Source organism: Mauremys reevesii, linkage group 8 (genome assembly GCF_016161935.1).
Source record: "Mauremys reevesii isolate NIE-2019 linkage group 8, ASM1616193v1, whole genome shotgun sequence".
NCBI lineage: Eukaryota > Metazoa > Chordata > Testudines > Geoemydidae > Mauremys > Mauremys reevesii.
The window spans coordinates 48,305,861-48,322,877 of record NC_052630.1 but is presented as its reverse complement, the minus strand read 5'-3'; the positions used below and the strand labels follow the sequence as shown (position 1 = coordinate 48,322,877).

At 51.4% G+C, this 17,017-nt stretch overlaps 2 protein-coding genes and 1 long non-coding RNA gene across 3 annotated transcripts in view; 1 reads left to right on the top strand and 2 right to left on the bottom strand.

Moving 5' to 3' along the window:
* Positions 1-7,822, bottom strand: part of UCK2 (uridine-cytidine kinase 2) — a 40,647-nt gene extending 32,825 nt beyond the window's left edge. The window contains exon 1 of the mRNA XM_039485097.1: positions 7,469-7,822. Within this exon, the coding sequence (XP_039341031.1) occupies positions 7,469-7,789 (321 nt within the window). The 5' untranslated portion in view covers positions 7,790-7,822. The remainder of the gene's footprint in view (positions 1-7,468) is intronic.
* Positions 7,823-9,204: 1,382 nt separating this feature from the next.
* Positions 9,205-16,237, bottom strand: LOC120370384. Its single transcript, XR_005583723.1, has 3 exons — positions 16,146-16,237; positions 10,572-10,673; positions 9,205-9,359 (listed from the first exon to the last, which is right to left on the bottom strand). It is a non-coding gene; the product is annotated as an uncharacterized LOC120370384 (long non-coding RNA).
* The window catches only part of TMCO1 (transmembrane and coiled-coil domains 1), a 24,932-nt gene continuing 24,071 nt past the window's right edge, over positions 16,157-17,017 (top strand). Inside the window, exon 1 of the mRNA XM_039484984.1 lies at positions 16,157-16,378. Coding sequence (XP_039340918.1) covers positions 16,309-16,378 — 70 coding nt within the window. The 5' untranslated portion in view covers positions 16,157-16,308. The remainder of the gene's footprint in view (positions 16,379-17,017) is intronic.

The following is a 17,017-nucleotide window of genomic DNA, read 5'->3' as shown; positions in this document are numbered from 1 at the left end:
GGGCGACTGCCCAGATCACTGTGGCCAAGAGGCAAGGAACGGGGTGGGCCTGGGGTGCGAGGCTGCAGAAGGGAGCTCAGGGCCAGGAGGAATGGGTAGGGAGCCTGAGGGCCAGGGGGGCCAAAATACAAGTTTGACCAGGGCACCATTTTCCCTAAGGCTGGCCCTGCATATGGGCTTCAGAGGCACACAATCCAGGAGGCTTCTAAGGCCTGGTCTACAGTAGGAGTTTATGTCGAATTTAGCAGCATTAATTCGACTTAACCGTGCACCCATCCACACCAGGAAGCTAATTAGTTTGCCCTAGAGGGTTCTTTAGTTTGAATTCTGTACTCCTCCCTGACGAGGGAAGTAGCGCTAAATTCGACATGGCTGTGTCGAATTAGGCTATGTGTGGATGGAAATCAACCTTAGTAGCTCTGGGAGCTATCCCACAGTGCACCACTCTGTTGACGCTCTGGACAGCAGTCCGAGCTTGGATGTTCTGACCAGCCACACAGGAAATGCCCAGGGAAAATTTGACATGCTCCGGCGCCTTGTGGATGTTCTGCAGGACCTCAGGCAGGAGGACAGAGCCCCCCTGCACTGTATCTGCAACCGCCCTCCCCCGCAACAAAGTCCCAACCCCCCCCTCACCCAAAGTAACAAGAAGGAGGGGCGACAGGGGCTGTGAAAACTGTCACTGCACCCCTGCAGAGTGCACAAATACAAGAAGGCTCTCATTCCCTAAATGTTGAGAAGTCCTTCCCTTCCTGGCTCACCGAAGCCCCACTCCCAGTTTCATCCCCTAACTGTGTAGTTGATTATTAAAAGTAGTTTGCTGTTAATTACTATTTCCATCAAGTTTTTCTATAGAAGACTGTCTGTGAAGGGGGGGGGGAAGGGGATTGTTAATTGCATAGGACAGTCACCTTTACCAGGGTACAGACACAGGGGCAGGATCAACAGCAGGTCTCACACACACACAGTGCAGTCAGTAGGCACCCTGGTTGGTCTGGGAGGTGTTTTCCATGTTCTGTGTGGGTGGGGGGTACGTGACTTTGTGGCATGGGAGGGCGGTTACAGAACTTATGCAGCGGTCCTTGTCCCGGACCACAGAGCCACGCAGCAGGGGAATCTGTAACCGTCCTCCCCTGCCACAAGGTCACGTAGCCCCCGCACACAGAGTCCCGAAAAGGAGGGATGGCAGGCTCCATTGAAACAACCAGTCCGGCACTGCAGACCGCTCTAGGAGCAGGAGCCTATCATTCCTTGAGTGTAGAAGCGGTGTTAACATCTCTGCACACCCTACCCACCACAGTCTGCGTCCCTGTTTCAACCCTTTAACGCGAATTCATTAATAAAGAAAACGTTGTTAATTAACAAGGTTCCATTAACTTTATTTTTAAACGTGTGTTGGAAGGGGGGGAAACGTGGTGAACGGGTATGTAACCGCAGAAGAAAGTCAACAGTAACTGATGCAGGGGCAGGTTCAGCTTCTCTGTAAAGAAACTTAACAGTCACAGGTTACCCTGCTCCCTGAGGAACCTAGCTTTCAAAGCCTCCTGGATGCACAGCGCTTCCCGCTGGGCTTTTCTAATTGCACGGCTGTCTGGCTGAGCGTAATCAGCAGCCAGGCGATTTGCCTCAACCTCCCATTCCGCCATAAAGGTCTCCCCCTTGCTCTCACAGAGATTGTGGAGCACACAGCAAGCTGCAATAACAATGGGGATATTGGTTTTGCTGAGATCTGAGCGAGTCAGTAAGCTCCTCCATCTCCCCTTGAGACGTCCGAAAGCACGTTGAATGATGACCGTTACCCAAGACCACCCTCGACACATTTTTCCCCCCAGCATGCATTGTGGGGAAATCCCAGAATTCAAATGGGCAGCGGGGACTGCGGGATAGCTTCCCACAGTGCACCGCTTCCAATGTCGACGCTTGCCCCGTTAGTGTGGACTCACAAGGTCGAATTAGTGTCCTTAGTGTGGACACACAAATTCGACTTTGTAAGGTCGATTCCACAAATTCGAATTAAGTTAAATTGAACTAATCTGGTAGTGTAGACATACCCTTAGTTAGTTCAAGTTTGTTTATCCTGTTTGAATTTTTCTTATTTTCCATAATCAGCTGGATCCATTTACTAAATGCTAACAAAAGCCCTCTTCCCCAACCCTCTAGAGAAAGCCTGGTCCCTTTGCAAAGGAATGCCAGCTCACCAAGAGCAGCACATGCTGCCTAAAACCCAGTTTGGTGAGCGACGAGCTCTCGCTATACTCCCCTTCCACGGTCTAACACAGCTGCTTATTTTAGAGCACCATTTCTCAAATGCAGCCACCAGGGCATTTCCCTGCAGCCATGACAGCTTCCTGGGCAGTGACTGAGGGTGGGGGCAGCAAAGCATCGGCCCCTCCCCCCCTCACTCCTGGATGTGTCACTTTGCACATCTCCAGAGACAGGTGGGCAGGGGTAAAAGTAACTTAATGGACTTACTGATACAAAAAGCAGTTGGGTCCTGGGCAAGGGTGTGTGTGTGTCGGGGGGGGGGAAGCTCTGGACCCCTGGAAGGGGCAGTGCCTCGGGCAGAAGGGACGGGGCTGGGGCCAGGGCCAGACTCCCCCAGCCAGCCCTTCAGCACTGCCCAGGGCTCCAGCGGTGATTTAAAGGGCCCAGGGCTCTGGCCACTGGCACAGTAGTGGTAGCGGTAGTGGTGGCTGGGAGTCACGGACCCTTTTAAAATTGCCAGGCCCCAGGGCAGCTGCCCCTTTTGCCTCCCCCCACTTCAGCGCCCTGCTGTGTACTGGTGGCCACTTTCTTACCGGACCCGCTTACTTTCACCTCTGCAGGTGGGGCATAATGCTGAAGGAGCAAGGCGAGTTCTCTACCTGGGGGAGGGCTTAATTGGGCTCAGACTTCAGCCCTGGGTGGTTGGTGGCAGAGACTTGGGGAGCTTGGCTGCAGACTAGGGCTCCAGCTCTGGGGCTGCAGACTCCAAGCCCTGGCCGCACAGCAGCAGGCTCCAATCCCTGGCTCTGGCCATGTGGTGCTGACCCCTAATCCCACCAGTGGCCGCTGACCCCCATCCGTGCACTCTGGAGCCAGCACTCCTAGTCAGTGACTAGGGCTGGGGGGCAGGCACTGACCTTGAGCTCCAGCGGCTGCCGGCCCTGGGTGCAGATCCCCAGCACTGGACTTGGGCTCTGGCGGGTGCTGTCTCTGGATGCCGAACCCTAGCCCTGGGGCAGCAGGCACAGACCCCAAGCGACAGGCCCAAACTCAGCATCAGCCAAACCCCGGCCCCGCACTCTGACCCCCACCCCTGGCTGTCGACCCTGGGTTCCAGCAGGTGCTGGCCCTGGGCACCCATTCCCAGACACCAGCCCTGAGTACAGATTCCCAGTCCAGGTCACGCAGCAGAAGGCACCAGCCCCAGGCTCTGGCAGGTGCTGGCCTTGGATGCCGACCCCCAGTCCTGGTCACGCAGCAGCAGGCTTGGGCAGGTGCTGGCCCAGGACAGACTCCTAGCTCTGGCTGTGTAGCAGCAGCTGGCACAGACCCCAGGCACCAACCCTGGGTGCCGACCCTCAGCCCCAGTCACACAGCTGCATGGCATTGGATGTCCCTGGCCACCAATCCCTGGCCCTAGCCATGCAACTGCAGGCACGAACCTTGGGTTCCAGTAGGTGCTGGCCCAGGGTGCCAATCCCCAGCCCCAGGCACCAACCCACACCTCTGACTACGCAGCGGCAGGGCCCCCACATCCATTGCCCCAGCCTCTGCTGCCTCACCCCTCCATCCATCCTCCCTGGCCTCCGCTGCCTCACCTCCAACCCCTCCATCCAGGTCCTAGCTTGCCAGGACTTACTATAAAAAGCGATATTAACAAACATACAAATATCACTTTTCACAGCATTATTTTTATTATCGAGTCTGCAAAAAACCCTACATAAATTACAATTATCTGGATGTGTATACATGCATATGTATTTGTTTCTCCTAAAGTTAATCAAGTAGTTTAGGGGGAAAAAGTGTCAGCATGGCCACTAGCAAGAGTTTTACCCATCTCTGACTCAATAACAGCAGGAGGGGCTTTTTTGCATGTGCGCCTTTGCAAGGAAAGCATCCGCTGTTATCTTCACTCTGGTGTGTTGCCAACCAAGTGTGTTACAACGAGCCATAGTTTTGCTGAGGGTTAGATGGATTTGCAGCTTTGGAATAGGAAAATGTCTCTCTCTTTCCACCCCCTACCCCCGATCCTCTCTGCTTCTAACCAGGGCCAGCACATGTGGACCTTAAGAACTGATAGTCAGCCATACTTCTAGCCACAGGACATTCAGGAAAGTTTACTTGCCCTGCTGCAGGGAACCCCTTGCCTGGGCTCAGTGTGGTGCATATCACCATAGATGTACAACATTCTTTGTTCTTCCAAGGATCCATTTGCCTTCTATTATAGCAATCAAGAATATCACCAAAATTGGAGGCCTTGCCAGGAACCAGCTGGGCAGATCCCTGTTGTCACAGCTGCATACACACCTTGCCTTACCTCTGCCACCAAGTACGTTCTCACTTTGCTGCATCATGAGTCACATTAACTATAATACACCAGTTTGGGATATTAGAAGCACAAGCACCAATAAGCTCTCCCTGCTGCTTCTGCTTGAGCATAGCCAGTTAAGAACGGACTACAAGAGAGCTGGCTATGAAGTTTGCACCGATCTGCTGAGTTCCTTTTAAAGGGTAGCATTGCAGTGTGTGTGTGTGTGTGTTTTGGCAGCAATCATTGCAGAGGGGAAATCAAAGCTAGAAAGGAAAAGCCATCAGTACACCACCCTGCCAATAAAGAATTTCTTCCCTGTTTTACAGGAGAGCCTACTACTGCTGAGCATGTTTCACTTTGAAGTGGAGAACAACTGTGCCCTATTGGACTCTAATCCCTGGCCTTACCTTGTGGGTTCAATAGACTGCTCTGAGACACAGCACTTCAGCAGCAACAGACACAGTGTTACTGAGACAGCTATACAGAGCTAGGCCCACGCGCTAAAGGCCTCACATGAGCCCAGAATACTTGAGTCACCAGAAAACTTAGTGCAAGAACAATTCAGCATTGGTTCCCAGATAGAGATTTCCACACACACCCTCCACCTTCTGTGGGATTTTTTTCATGGGGGAGCAGGCATATGTGTGTTTTCAACAAGCAAGAGAACAGATAAAAGCCACCCCCATCACTGCAGTGAAAGCCTGGTGTATTTTTTTTTTTAAGTAATCTTTAGGAAAAAAACCTGAGTGCACATAGCCCTATGCTCCTCCAGCTGCAACCAGGCATTTAGTGCCCCCATAACGAGGAAGATCTCAGGTGCATTCCCACCTATGAACATGAGCATGTTCACCTGGAACACTTTTTAAATGGACACCATACGCTGGAAGAAATTCCATCCCCCCTCTGAACAGAAAGACAAAATGTACATAGAGCAACACTTTGCCAGGGTTTGCCTCTACTGGTAATTCAAACAGCTAGCTCACCATAAACCTCAGCCCAAGCTATCTCCCTAAAGCTTGGCAGTTCCTAGAGTTTTCCCTAGCCCCAGTTCTGTGTCCAGAGGAACTCTCCTACACTCCCTTACACCCGGGGTGGAGTTATAGAGTCACATCTGCCATTATGAGTCAGCATCTCCCAGTAGGATTCCAACACCTGCTACCAAACACCCCTATGCCCTCCCATCAGACACACATCTTTCTGAAAAAAAAAATCTGTTACTCACCATCATTCTAAGCAACACTTCAGATTACTGGAACAGTAAGGGATTAGAGAGGGGCAAATATTTGTCCTTTCCCTCCTCCATCCATGTTGTCGTCTGTGTATAGCCAGTTTCACTGTTTCCCTTATGCCTGAGTCTTTCATACACATTAAATACATTAAAGAAAAGCACAATTGTAAAACCACTGAAGTTACCAGAGGACCCTGGGGATGGTGTAGTACACAGATAGAGCCACACACACAAAAACTAGTGTGCAATAATTACAGCTCCAGTCCTGCACGCAGCTAAACAGGGCCATAGCACGAGTCAAGTGGGGGGGGGGGGGGGAAGGAGGGGAGGGGGTGTCTGCTGACAGAATGAAACTGGTGTTGCTTTAAAGCTGTTTTGCTGTTACTGATTACACTGACAAGTTTAAAATTAATGTGGAGAAGAAAATGAGGATCTAAGCACCTTTCTCTAAGAGATAGGTATAAAATCCTAGGACCAGCTTTTCTAGGAGTGCTTGTACGCATGGGCATGGACAACTGGGGGTCTGGGGAAATTCATTAATAATGAATAAAGAAAACAGTTCAGAATAGCTGCTCTTATCTCACTTTATTAAAAGTGGACAAGTTTAGTCATGAAAAAAACACTAGTCAAGTTATATTCAACAGCTACTATTTTTCAGCTCTACCATCTAATAAGAGAGTTGTCTGTGCCTCTAGTTTATATTTTCTTTCTCCCCAGCCTAGGAGCGCAGGTGCATCTCCAGCAGGAGCAGTTAACACAATGGCATGACTGCCACTTCCAAGCTCCCTCACCAACAGCTCCTATTAGCCTGCTTCCAGGCAGGCTGAGGGAAGGGAACCCCAGTGATTCCGCCACATAGCTTCGATCAGAGTCAGAGGAGGGGAAGCTGGGCAGCCCCAGGAGGGACTGGGGAACAAGACACTTATTGACACCCCCACCCCATTCAGCCCAGCCATCCGTGCAGCACTGAGTCATCCCGGCACGGAGCAGCGTCACCACCAAGGCAGAAAGGGGGGGGGCGCAAGGAGCAAGGCGTTAGAAACAGGGTAACCGTTTAGAGAGATGTTTACAGGCGCACAAAAGCCAGCAGGACCCATCTGTGTCGATCCCCCACCCCGGCACAACTGCCACACAGACACCTGCTCCCCCTGGGGCCGGAGCGGAGTGGCAGGGGTGTCAATCAGGAGGGAGGCCGCCGAAGCCGCTGAGTGCCACCTGCCCGGGGATCAGGCCTTTGTGTCGGGCACAGAGAGAGCACACGGCAGGAAGCAGCCGCTTTGCGGAAAGCGGAGGCACCCACACAGCAGAGCCGAGCTCGCTCCCCAGGGCAGGCGGGCGGGCTGGCTGCGGCCAGACAATGTGCTACAAAGCCGCGCTGCCAGTCAGCAGCCGCCCTGCCTTTCCGCAACCCGCCGGAGAGATCCCAGTGCAGGAGGGGGACACGGGCGGCCTCCCTCCAGCCCAACGCCTCCCTAGGAGCCGCACCCCATCGCGGCAACAACACGCCCCCCTTCCCCGCGCACACGTGTTCCTACAGCCCGGAGGGGGCCGGGGGCTCTCCAGCAGGGTCTCGGCTGGCACCCAGCCGCCAGCCTACCCGCCCGCCCCAGCCGCCGCCGCCGCCGCTAGCACAAGCCGCGGCCATGTGTCCGCTGCGCTGGGCTGGGCTCCCCGTGCACCGACGCGGGGACCAGCCACCCCCGGCTGCGCGCTCCCCCGCTCACCTTGCCGCTGGCTGTGCCGCCGCTGACCCCGATCAGGAAGGGCTCCCCACCGCCGGGCTGCTCGTGCTCCTGCAGGCTCTGCTCGCTGTCCCCTGCCATGCTGCTGCCGCCGCTCAGTCTCCGGCTCACCAGGCGCCTTGGGGGGGGGGGGGCTGGATTTATCTGATGAGTCAAGGAAAGGCCTTCCTCCCCGCCTGGTTCACATCCCCAACGTGCGGCTCCCTGCCAGGTGCCTGCTACAGCTGCACATGCTCCCGCCACCCGGGCTGATGCTTGGGTTTGCAAACTGGCTGGGGCTCTGGAGCCGCAGAGACCCAGCATCCATCCCCTTTCCGCCCACTGCCTCCTCCAGCTGTTGCTGAGGACGGAGAACAAAGCGGAACGTGTCCGGAAACGCCTCCTACAACACCTGTACTCAGTTAACTCTCTCTAGCACCGAGGCCGTTTGCTCCAGGTTGACTGCACTGTGAGTTGTGTTATGCCTCTGAGGCTCCAAATCTTCCAATTATCCTACTTTGCTCGCTTCACCCCAGGGCTGGGCCCCTTTCATTTCCAGGGGAGGCTGCCCAGGGAGGACACCCTGATTTTGCACTGAATGCATTTGATAAATTCATTCTCTTTACCCTAAATCAGTTCAGAGCAGGGCCGCCCGGGGGGGGGGGCAAGAGGGGCAATTTGCCCCAGGCCCTGAGCCCCACAGGGGCCCCCACGAGAGTTTTTCGGGGCCCCTGGAGCGGGGTCCCTCACTCGCTCCGGGGGGCCTGGAAAACTCTTGCAGGGCCGGGCGCAGGAGCTTCTTCGCTCCCGGTCTTCGCCGGCGGGGGGTCCTTCCGTTCCGGGACCCGCCGCTGAAGTGCCCCAAAGTTCCGCGGCGGGCAGGGGCGGCTCTAGGCACCAGCAGGCCAAGCGCCCGCTTGGGGCGGCATCCTGGGGAGGGCGTCATTTGGCTCCGGTGGAGCTCCCGCCGGCATGCCTGCGGCAGGTCCACCGGAGCCCGGGACGAGCGGACCTGCCACAGTCATGCCTGCGGCGGCGGGTCCCGTCTTCCCGCGGCTTCGGTTGAGCTCCCGCAGGCATGACTGCGGCAGGTCCGCTCGTCCCGGGCTCCGGTGGACCTGCCGCAGGCATGCCGGCGGGAGCTCCACCGGAGCCAAATGCCGCCCTCCCCAGGATGCCGGAGCCGCGGGAAGAGGGGACCCGCCGCGGGACTGGGGAAGGGTGGCGCAGCGCTCCGCGCTGCTTGGGGCAGCCTACTTTGTAGAGCCGCCCCTGGCAGCGGGCCCGCCCCGCGCCGCCGAAGACCGGGCTGCACTTCGGCAGCGGGTCCCGCTTCGGCGGTAATTCGGCGGCGGGGGAGGGGGGGTCCCCGCTGCGGGTCTTCGGGGCACTTCGGTGGCGGGTCCCGGAACGGAAGGGCCCCCTGCCGCCGAAGACCCCAGGCCCTCGGAATCCTCTGGGCGGCCCTGGTTCAGAGCAGCCCTTTTAGCTATGAATTTCCCCAAGCCATTTCCAGAGATTCAAATCAGCTTCCACTGGAATGCCACTTGGGTTGAACCACTGTATTGCTCATGATGGGAACTCAAATGTCACCCATCCTAGGTTCATCACCCTATCCCCCCATAGCCCTGATCCAAGCACATATGTGTATAATGTATGCACTTAACTTTACACACATGAATAAACTTAAGCATGGTCAGGACCCAAATTCCAGCACTGACCACTCAGGATACGAATTGTGAGAGAAGGAAGCATTGAGAGGAATTGGAGTCATCTGTTCATCAGTGCCATCTCTCCTGTCCCCACATCCCTGCAGAGTGTTTCTTGTAATGTCAGAGGGTCCCACCTCAGCATCAGTTGTGCTCTACTTCTGCTAGTGCCAAGTAAGGAAGTGCTATAGGCAGACAAACAAATGAGAGATTCCTGCAATGGTGATTTCCAATGGGATTCCCATGACCCCATACCAACTTTAAAGCTGTGATTGGGGGCACAGTGCTAGGCACAAGGAACCATCAAAAGTTTGTAACAAATAATACAACAGTGCCACAGCACTTCAGTGCTCTGGGCATTATTTAGGCCCAGATCCTCAAAGGTATTTAAGAGCCTAATTTCCATTGGCACCTAAATACATTTGAGGATCTGAGTCTTAGCTCCATTTCTCCCATTGTAGCCATCTCTGTAACTATTCATAGTATCTTCAGGTCATTTTGCTCTCCTTGTGCCCACACAGACCTGCACCAGATTCTACCTTCTCTGAGGTCAGAGTTCAGTTTCTCTCCCAGATACCCATCATTGAATTTCGTCACCTATTAGTAGCCACAGTCCAATCCTTGTCTTAAAAGCAGGGATTTTTTTGGCATATAAAAGCAATTGAGAAAACCATTAATAAAAAGATAGGATCCTGTCTTGTTAGGATACTATGAAAAACTAGGCCAAACCAGCACAAAGCTTATGTTACAAAATACAGAAATATTACCTATGGCATATCAGAATAAAGGCTCTATCCCAGTCTAAAGTTAACTTTCAGTATCCCCCTTTGTCTTAAAAAAGCGTATGTAAGCAAGGCCAGGTCTTCACTACAGACTTACACTGGTATAACTACGTTGCTCAGGAGTGTGAAAAATCCACACCCCTGAGCGACACAGTGATGCCTACCTAACCCCTGATGTAGGCAGCACTCTGTTGATGGGAGGGCTTCTCCCATCGACATAGCTACTGCCTATTGTGGAGGTGGATCAACTACACGGATGGGAGAAGCTGTCCTGTTGGTATAGTAGCTGCAGCGTTTTAAGTGTAGACCTGCCCAGTATAATATGAGCTCCTTCTCTCATAGAAAATATATATTTTGTCTTTCCCCAAGAACTAAGATCCAAATCCTCAACGGTATTTGGGTACCTAACTCCCATTGAAATCAATGGAAGTTAGATGCCTAAATACCTTGAGGATCAAGGACTAAACTCTTTGTAATGGAGATAATAGGCAAGACACTACTTCAACTTTAAAAAACAGTCCAGAATGGTAAAATGGAAGTGAATCAAGTTCAGGTACCAGTTTGTGCTACATTTAAAAACCAATACAATTTCCTATACACAGGCTAAAAGCTTACCAAAGCTCATCTGTCAGTCTTATGGGATCCTAGTCGGCCAAAGTCTTTCCCACCCTTCCAGAAGGTTTGGACCCCTGTTGGACAGAAGGTCCTGTCTGTTTGCTGGATCAGAAAGAAGGCCTGAGTCAGTTTAAATGCAGCCTTTTCATACCAAAAGCCCTTTCTTTGTCTGTTGGTCTCTGGAAAACCCAGTTTGAACCATATATGCAAGCCTCCCCTGGGGTGCTACCTCTTTGGAGATGTTACAGGCTGAGTGATTCATCTGAATACCCCCCATTATTTTCGGTTCCTGAAGGAGCCATGGTAACCTATCTGCGGTAGGTGTATACAATCCCTGGCCCACAGTAATACATAAGCTGTAATACAATATGGTCACCAAAGATACTGCATGCAGTTGCAATATCTGTCACAATTGATTTTTATGCTTCTCCATCCCATTAAAGATTGTTATTTTGGATTATTTTTCCCCAAGTGTATTAGGTTGCATTTCTCCAATCTGAACCAGATTTTGTTGTTTTATACCCATGTGTCTAACCTCTCTACAAGTCTGATCCAAAGATCATTGAAGTCAACCAGTTTTTCCATTGACTTCAATGAGTTCTGGATCAACCTTAAGTGAATCAACAAGTCCAGTATCCTCCCTTTAGCACAGTGGTTCCCAAACTGGGGTTCGCGAAATGTTACAGGGAGTTCTTGGGGAAAAAAGTTCCTAATGGCAGACAGAGCTGTCCCTAGGGACCCCGGACAGCAGGGGGCCAGCAGCCCGGAGCCCCTGGACTTCCAGGAGCTAAGCAGTTCAAAGCAAGCATATCTATCAGACTGAGGAGATTTAAACTTCAAGACTCCTTATAAGAAATGGAAAAGAAGGTGGATATTTTTTGCTGTTTTTAAAATTAAATACGCAGCTAGTATTGTTATTAAAATTATGAAGAAAAAGTTTAAGCTTTGTTGTAACGTGCATTATTTGCCAGACTGCTCAACACCTGAATGCTTGTGTAGGAGGAACTATTTCAGTTGGCTTCTTAAATACCTTCATGCTGTTTCACATCTGATACTCCTTGATGAAACACAGGAGCCTTGTCTTATAACAGGCTTATTCAAAGTGATACAAGCTATGAAAGTGAGATCTTGGAAGAGTGATGCTGTTTTCATAATGTAATAAAAATACTGTAATAATCAATAATAATTAATAATAAGTAGTATGTAATAAGCACATCATAAAAACAAATTTTATATTTCCAAGATCGCTGCTTTTATAATTTATACTCAGGTAACGGAGAAAATCCCTGGAAACATTCATTTTTAGGAGGGGTTTCGTGAGACTTGACATTTTAGTTAAAGGGGTTCACGGGTTGTTAAAGTTTGGGAACCACTGCTTTAGCAGTATCTTAGGTTTCATAGGATGGCTCAGTGCACCTTCCCACATGTGCAGTAATGAGGGGAAGGAAGACCCATGAAGACTAACGATAAAGAGCAGGTAATGGAATATTTATAAAATTCAATCATAGAATATCAGCCAGTCTTGATGATCTGCATTGTTGAGTATTAATGGGATCAGCAAATGAACTGATTATACAGTTTTGAAAAATCTTGACAAATGGGGAGGTACTGAAAGACTGGATGAAAGCAAATGTAATAGCAGTGTTCAAAAATGAAAGGATCCCTTAAATTTAACATTTATTCTTATGAGAATAATGGAACAAATATTAAGAGGGAAAAAACCTGAACATTGTCAATAAACAGGTGGAGTTATAAAGCACAGATATTGCAAATCAAAAGGGGTCAATTGTGGCTTTGCACAGGCCCCACATATGGGCCAGTGCATTGTGTTGCCCTATGAGCACATCAGGAAGCAGATTGTGACTGAGGAAATCAAAATGGCCAAGACTCGAGATCCTCTAAGTATTTAACTGTCTGATTCCAATTGATTTCAAATGGAGTTAGGCATCTAATTACCTTTGAGGATCTTGGTCAATGTACCTACTAGTCCCCTCAGCTCCAGGTGAGTGGGGGGAACATACCGTGCCCCAGCTTTATACCTATACATCCCCCAATACTAAGCAGTGGTGCTAAGGTTGCCTACTCCCCATCTCTTCCTGCCCAAATGTGCAGAGGGACAGCCCCTTGAAAACAGAAAGCTAGTGCAGGGAAGCAAGGGAGTACTTTTTGCTCCCTTACTCCCTTTTGTAGGATGGGCCACAATCTGGCCTAAACTTTGATGCCTTTGTTTTGATAATATTTTTACCCCTTTTGACATGAGCGGTTGGCCAAAGTTTGGGGCCCTGCAGGTTTTTTCCACTAGGATGGGGTCAGGTATTTCTTTGATGTAATCCTGTTTATTTACAAAGAATGTACAAAGTCATGTTTCCCAGACACAGCAGGAATCAAACAACAGCTTTGCTCACAGCTGCAAGATTCTTTTTGGCAGCACCCACCTTGAAAACTCTTTTTAGGCTTTTCTCAGGGCCACGCACTGTGCTTGTTCAGGCCACCTGTGTCTGGACTCTGGAGCTTCCTTGCTGCCTTCTCTGCTTCTCTTGTGTTTCTCCCCGTTCCCTTCTCTCTCCCATACACATAACTCCACCAAACAATACTCAACAAGAACCCTCCGCCCACATCATTCTAAGTCCTAGCAGACTCACATGTGTGTGCTTGTATTCTGGTTTGATGCCCCTATTGTTTCTAACATTTATTCTGAATGAAGGACTGCTGCTTCACGCATCAGTTTCAATAATGTTCTGCCCAGCCCACAACAGTATTAGGCCTGGTCTATGCTTGCAACTTAGGCCAACATAACTACAGTGCTCAGGGATGTGAAAAACCCATCACCTAACCCTCAATGTAGACGCAGTTAGGTGGATGGAAGAATGCTTCCGTTGTCCTACCTACCTTCATTCAGGAAGGTTGAGTTCCTACAATGATGGAAAAATCCCTTCCATCGCTGCAGTTTGCATTTATGCTATGGGGTTACCAAGGCATAGCTATGGCACTGTAACTATGTATGGCCTGGTCTACACTAAAAAGTTACATTGACCTATGTATCTCAGGGATATGAAAAATCCACACCCTGAGCGACGTAGTTAAGCCGACTTAAACCCTGGTGTAGACAGAATTCTGTCAACCCAGCGTACCACCTCTCGGGGAAGTTGATTACTTATGCTGATGAGAGAACCCCTCCCATTGTGTAGGTGGTAGTGTCAACACTGAAGCACTGCAGCTGTGCTGCTGTAGTGTTTCAAGTGTAGACAAGCCCTAGGCCACTAAAGCACCCATAATGTAGACATGGCCTTATTTAGGGCCAGATTCTGCTACCCTTATGGTGTGAAGTACCAGACTCTGCAAGTAGTAGAAATGATTTCAGTGGGCCTATCAGACAGCATGAGTAAGGGTGGTAGAACCTCCAGACCTAAAGGGCTAGATTGTACTTTCAGACACAGTCCTGGGCGAGCGTCAGTGCATAAACTGCATGACTCCAGAAGCAGCCTCAGGAGGAAAGGTGACTCAGAGATATCTCTTGGAAGCACCACTTTCTCTTGGTTCCCCTCTTGCACAAGGGTAGTAATCTACTGGTAGCCTATGCCAGCAGCATATTATAACACTTCCTTATCCCTCATTGGCTCGGATGTGCTGGCCAGCACATTGGGAGGCAGACTCAAGGCTCCAATATTCCCTATTCTTCTCTGCCCACTCACTCCAAAGAATGAGTAAATGGGCACCACAACACCTGTTTACTTTTGCACACTTAAGTTCCAGGTAGCTTCTACAGGGTGAAAGGGGAGTCTCCCCCTCATGCCCCTGTGCTAGTGCATATTTCAAGTCACAATCTAGCCCAGGGGTAGGCAACCTATGGCACGCATGCCGAAGGCGGAACTCACACTGCCAGGGTCCTGGCCACTAGTCCGGGGGCCTCTGCATTTTAATTTAATTTTAAATGAAGCTACTTAAACATTTAAAAAACCTTATTTACTTTACATACAACAATAGTTTAGTTATATATTATAGACTTGTAGAAAGAGACCTTCTAAAAATATTAAACTGTATTACTGGCACATGAAACCTTAAATCGGAGTGAATAAATGAAGACTCGGCACACCAATTCTGAAAGGTTGCCAACCCCGATCTATCCCATAGCTAGTGGATGAAGTAGATGCACTATATTTGACTTTTACTAAAGCATGTGATACGGTCTTATGAATCACTCTTGAAATTACTTCAAATTGGCTTGAATAGGAACTCTGTCATGTGGACTGAAAAATGGCTGAAGGACCATAAACAAAGGGTAATAGCAATGTATTGAGCTATGGGGAGGATTTTAACAAGTCAGTGTTGGGTCCAGTCTTATTTAATACCCTCATTAATGATCTGGAGAATCCACTTTGACATTGACTTCAGTGGCCTTTGGGTCAGGCCCTTAAAGAGGGTACATATATAGAAATAAACCAACAACGTGAGATTCCTAATGTGATCATACCTAATAGTTATTCCATCCATGGTAGACCAGATGTCCGTTTTTTTTTTAGACACACACTGATATTTTTTGGGGTTGTGTATTATATAGGCACCCCCACCCCCCACCTCATCATTTCACACTTGCTGTCTGGTCACCCTATTCCATGGCCACTAAGAGAGAACTAAGGGGGATACATGTAGACAGGGGCGGGTTCAGGCCCCAGCACACCAAGCGCGTGCTTGGGGTGGTATGCTGTGGGGCGGCTGCGGGGTCAGGAGGGGGGCAGGGCGCGGTGGACCACCTCCCACAGCTTCGGAGGGTCTGCTGGTCCCACGGCACCAGCAGACCCTCCACAGGCACACCTGTGGGAGGTCCAGGAGTCTCTTAACAGAAGTTCAGGAAGCCACATTGTTCTGGACATTTACAATTACACTGTCCAATACAAAATGTAAGGTAGGCAACAATCCCTCACTGAAGGACTATGCACTGGATATTTGTCATCTATTTCTAAGACTGCGTCACGGTGGAAACGTGCCCCTGATTTTCACCCAAGATAATCCGGGGACTAATAAGGCATTCAGTCCTTGAGACGGAAGCATGGGCCAATGGTTTGCTCCATACTCAGGAGACCTCTGAAGCACCCGCCCGCCAACAATGGCAGCAGCGCGGGACTCTGAGGAGCGCTCGCGGGCCGGGCTCCCCCCGACAGGGCTTTGGGGAGGGCCCCCAGCCTTTGCGCGAGGGGCTGCCCGGGGCTTATCTACAGCGGGCCCGGGAGCTCGGCACGCGCCAGGGCTGGGGGGAGGGACTCGCCAGGGCCTGGTGCTGATAATACGTCGCGGGCGCCAGGCGGGGCTCGCAACACCGCTGCGAGCTGGGCCGGGCTCCGCACCCCCCCAAGCCTGAAGGGGAAGCCGCGGCCCGGCCGGGCACTCAGACCAGCCTGGCGCTAGCCACGCTGGGTCCGGCGCCCCCTGACCCACGGGCTGCGGGAAAAGCCCCATGCGGGGGAGGCGGGTTCCAGCTTGAGGGAGTGAGTGGGCGGGCGGGCGCTGGCGCGAGGTGAGTGTAACGTCACTATTGGCAGGCTGCTCGCCCAACCAGCAGCTCTTCCCGCCCCTCACCTGTAGGCGGGATTTCCGCTTGGCGGTGCGCCTTGTTGCCGGAAATCTGAGTAACCACTTCCGGAGAGTGGAGCTAGTTGCTAGGTTGCTTGTCGGACCCTTTGTAGCTTCCGGTCTAGTCGTGTGTGTGCGCGCGGGAGTCTCTTCCGGGTTTGGGGGCACCATGAGTACTATGTTCGCTGACACTGTCCTCATCGTCTTCATCTCGGTGTGCACGGCGCTGCTGGCCGAGGGTAAGCGGGGTCGCGGCCCGCGCTGGGGTGGCCGGGCGGTCTCCTAGGCCCTCGGCGTGTTCCAGTAGGGAGAGGGCGCCTGTCAGGCGTAACCCGGTGAGCAGCCGCCGAGCCAGCCCCTTCCCGGTTCAGGAGCAGGCAGGCTGCGAGTGGGGCTCCTCTCTGGTCACCCAAAGAGCCCATAGTGGGGCTCCGGCCTGGGTCCCCGACTGCGATAGCCCTGAGGCCAAGGGCCAGGCCTGGCTCTGCCACAGCGACCGTGGGTGACTCTGTGCCTCAGTTCGCCTTATCTGTGCAATGGGGGCAATAGCCCTTCGCGGGATGTTGTGAGGAGAAATGCATTGCAGATTTTCAAGGGCTCTGGTGATGGGGATTGTGTACGTCCCGTGGCTGGACAGAGTGAAAATGACTCTACAGCCTCAGCTGTGTGTGTATCTATTTATATAGATTTCTGAGGTAAATAACTTTCAGTAGTGAAAGTGCTGGGAGATATGAGGTCTGCTTCTCCCAGAGGTGTCTGTGCCATTCAGTGCATCTAATGCTTCCTTGACAAAGACAGCCCTATGCTTACTGTATGTTGCTGTTCTCTGGGTTTCTTTCTCCTCATTAATGTACTCAAATCTAAATATTGCAGCAGAC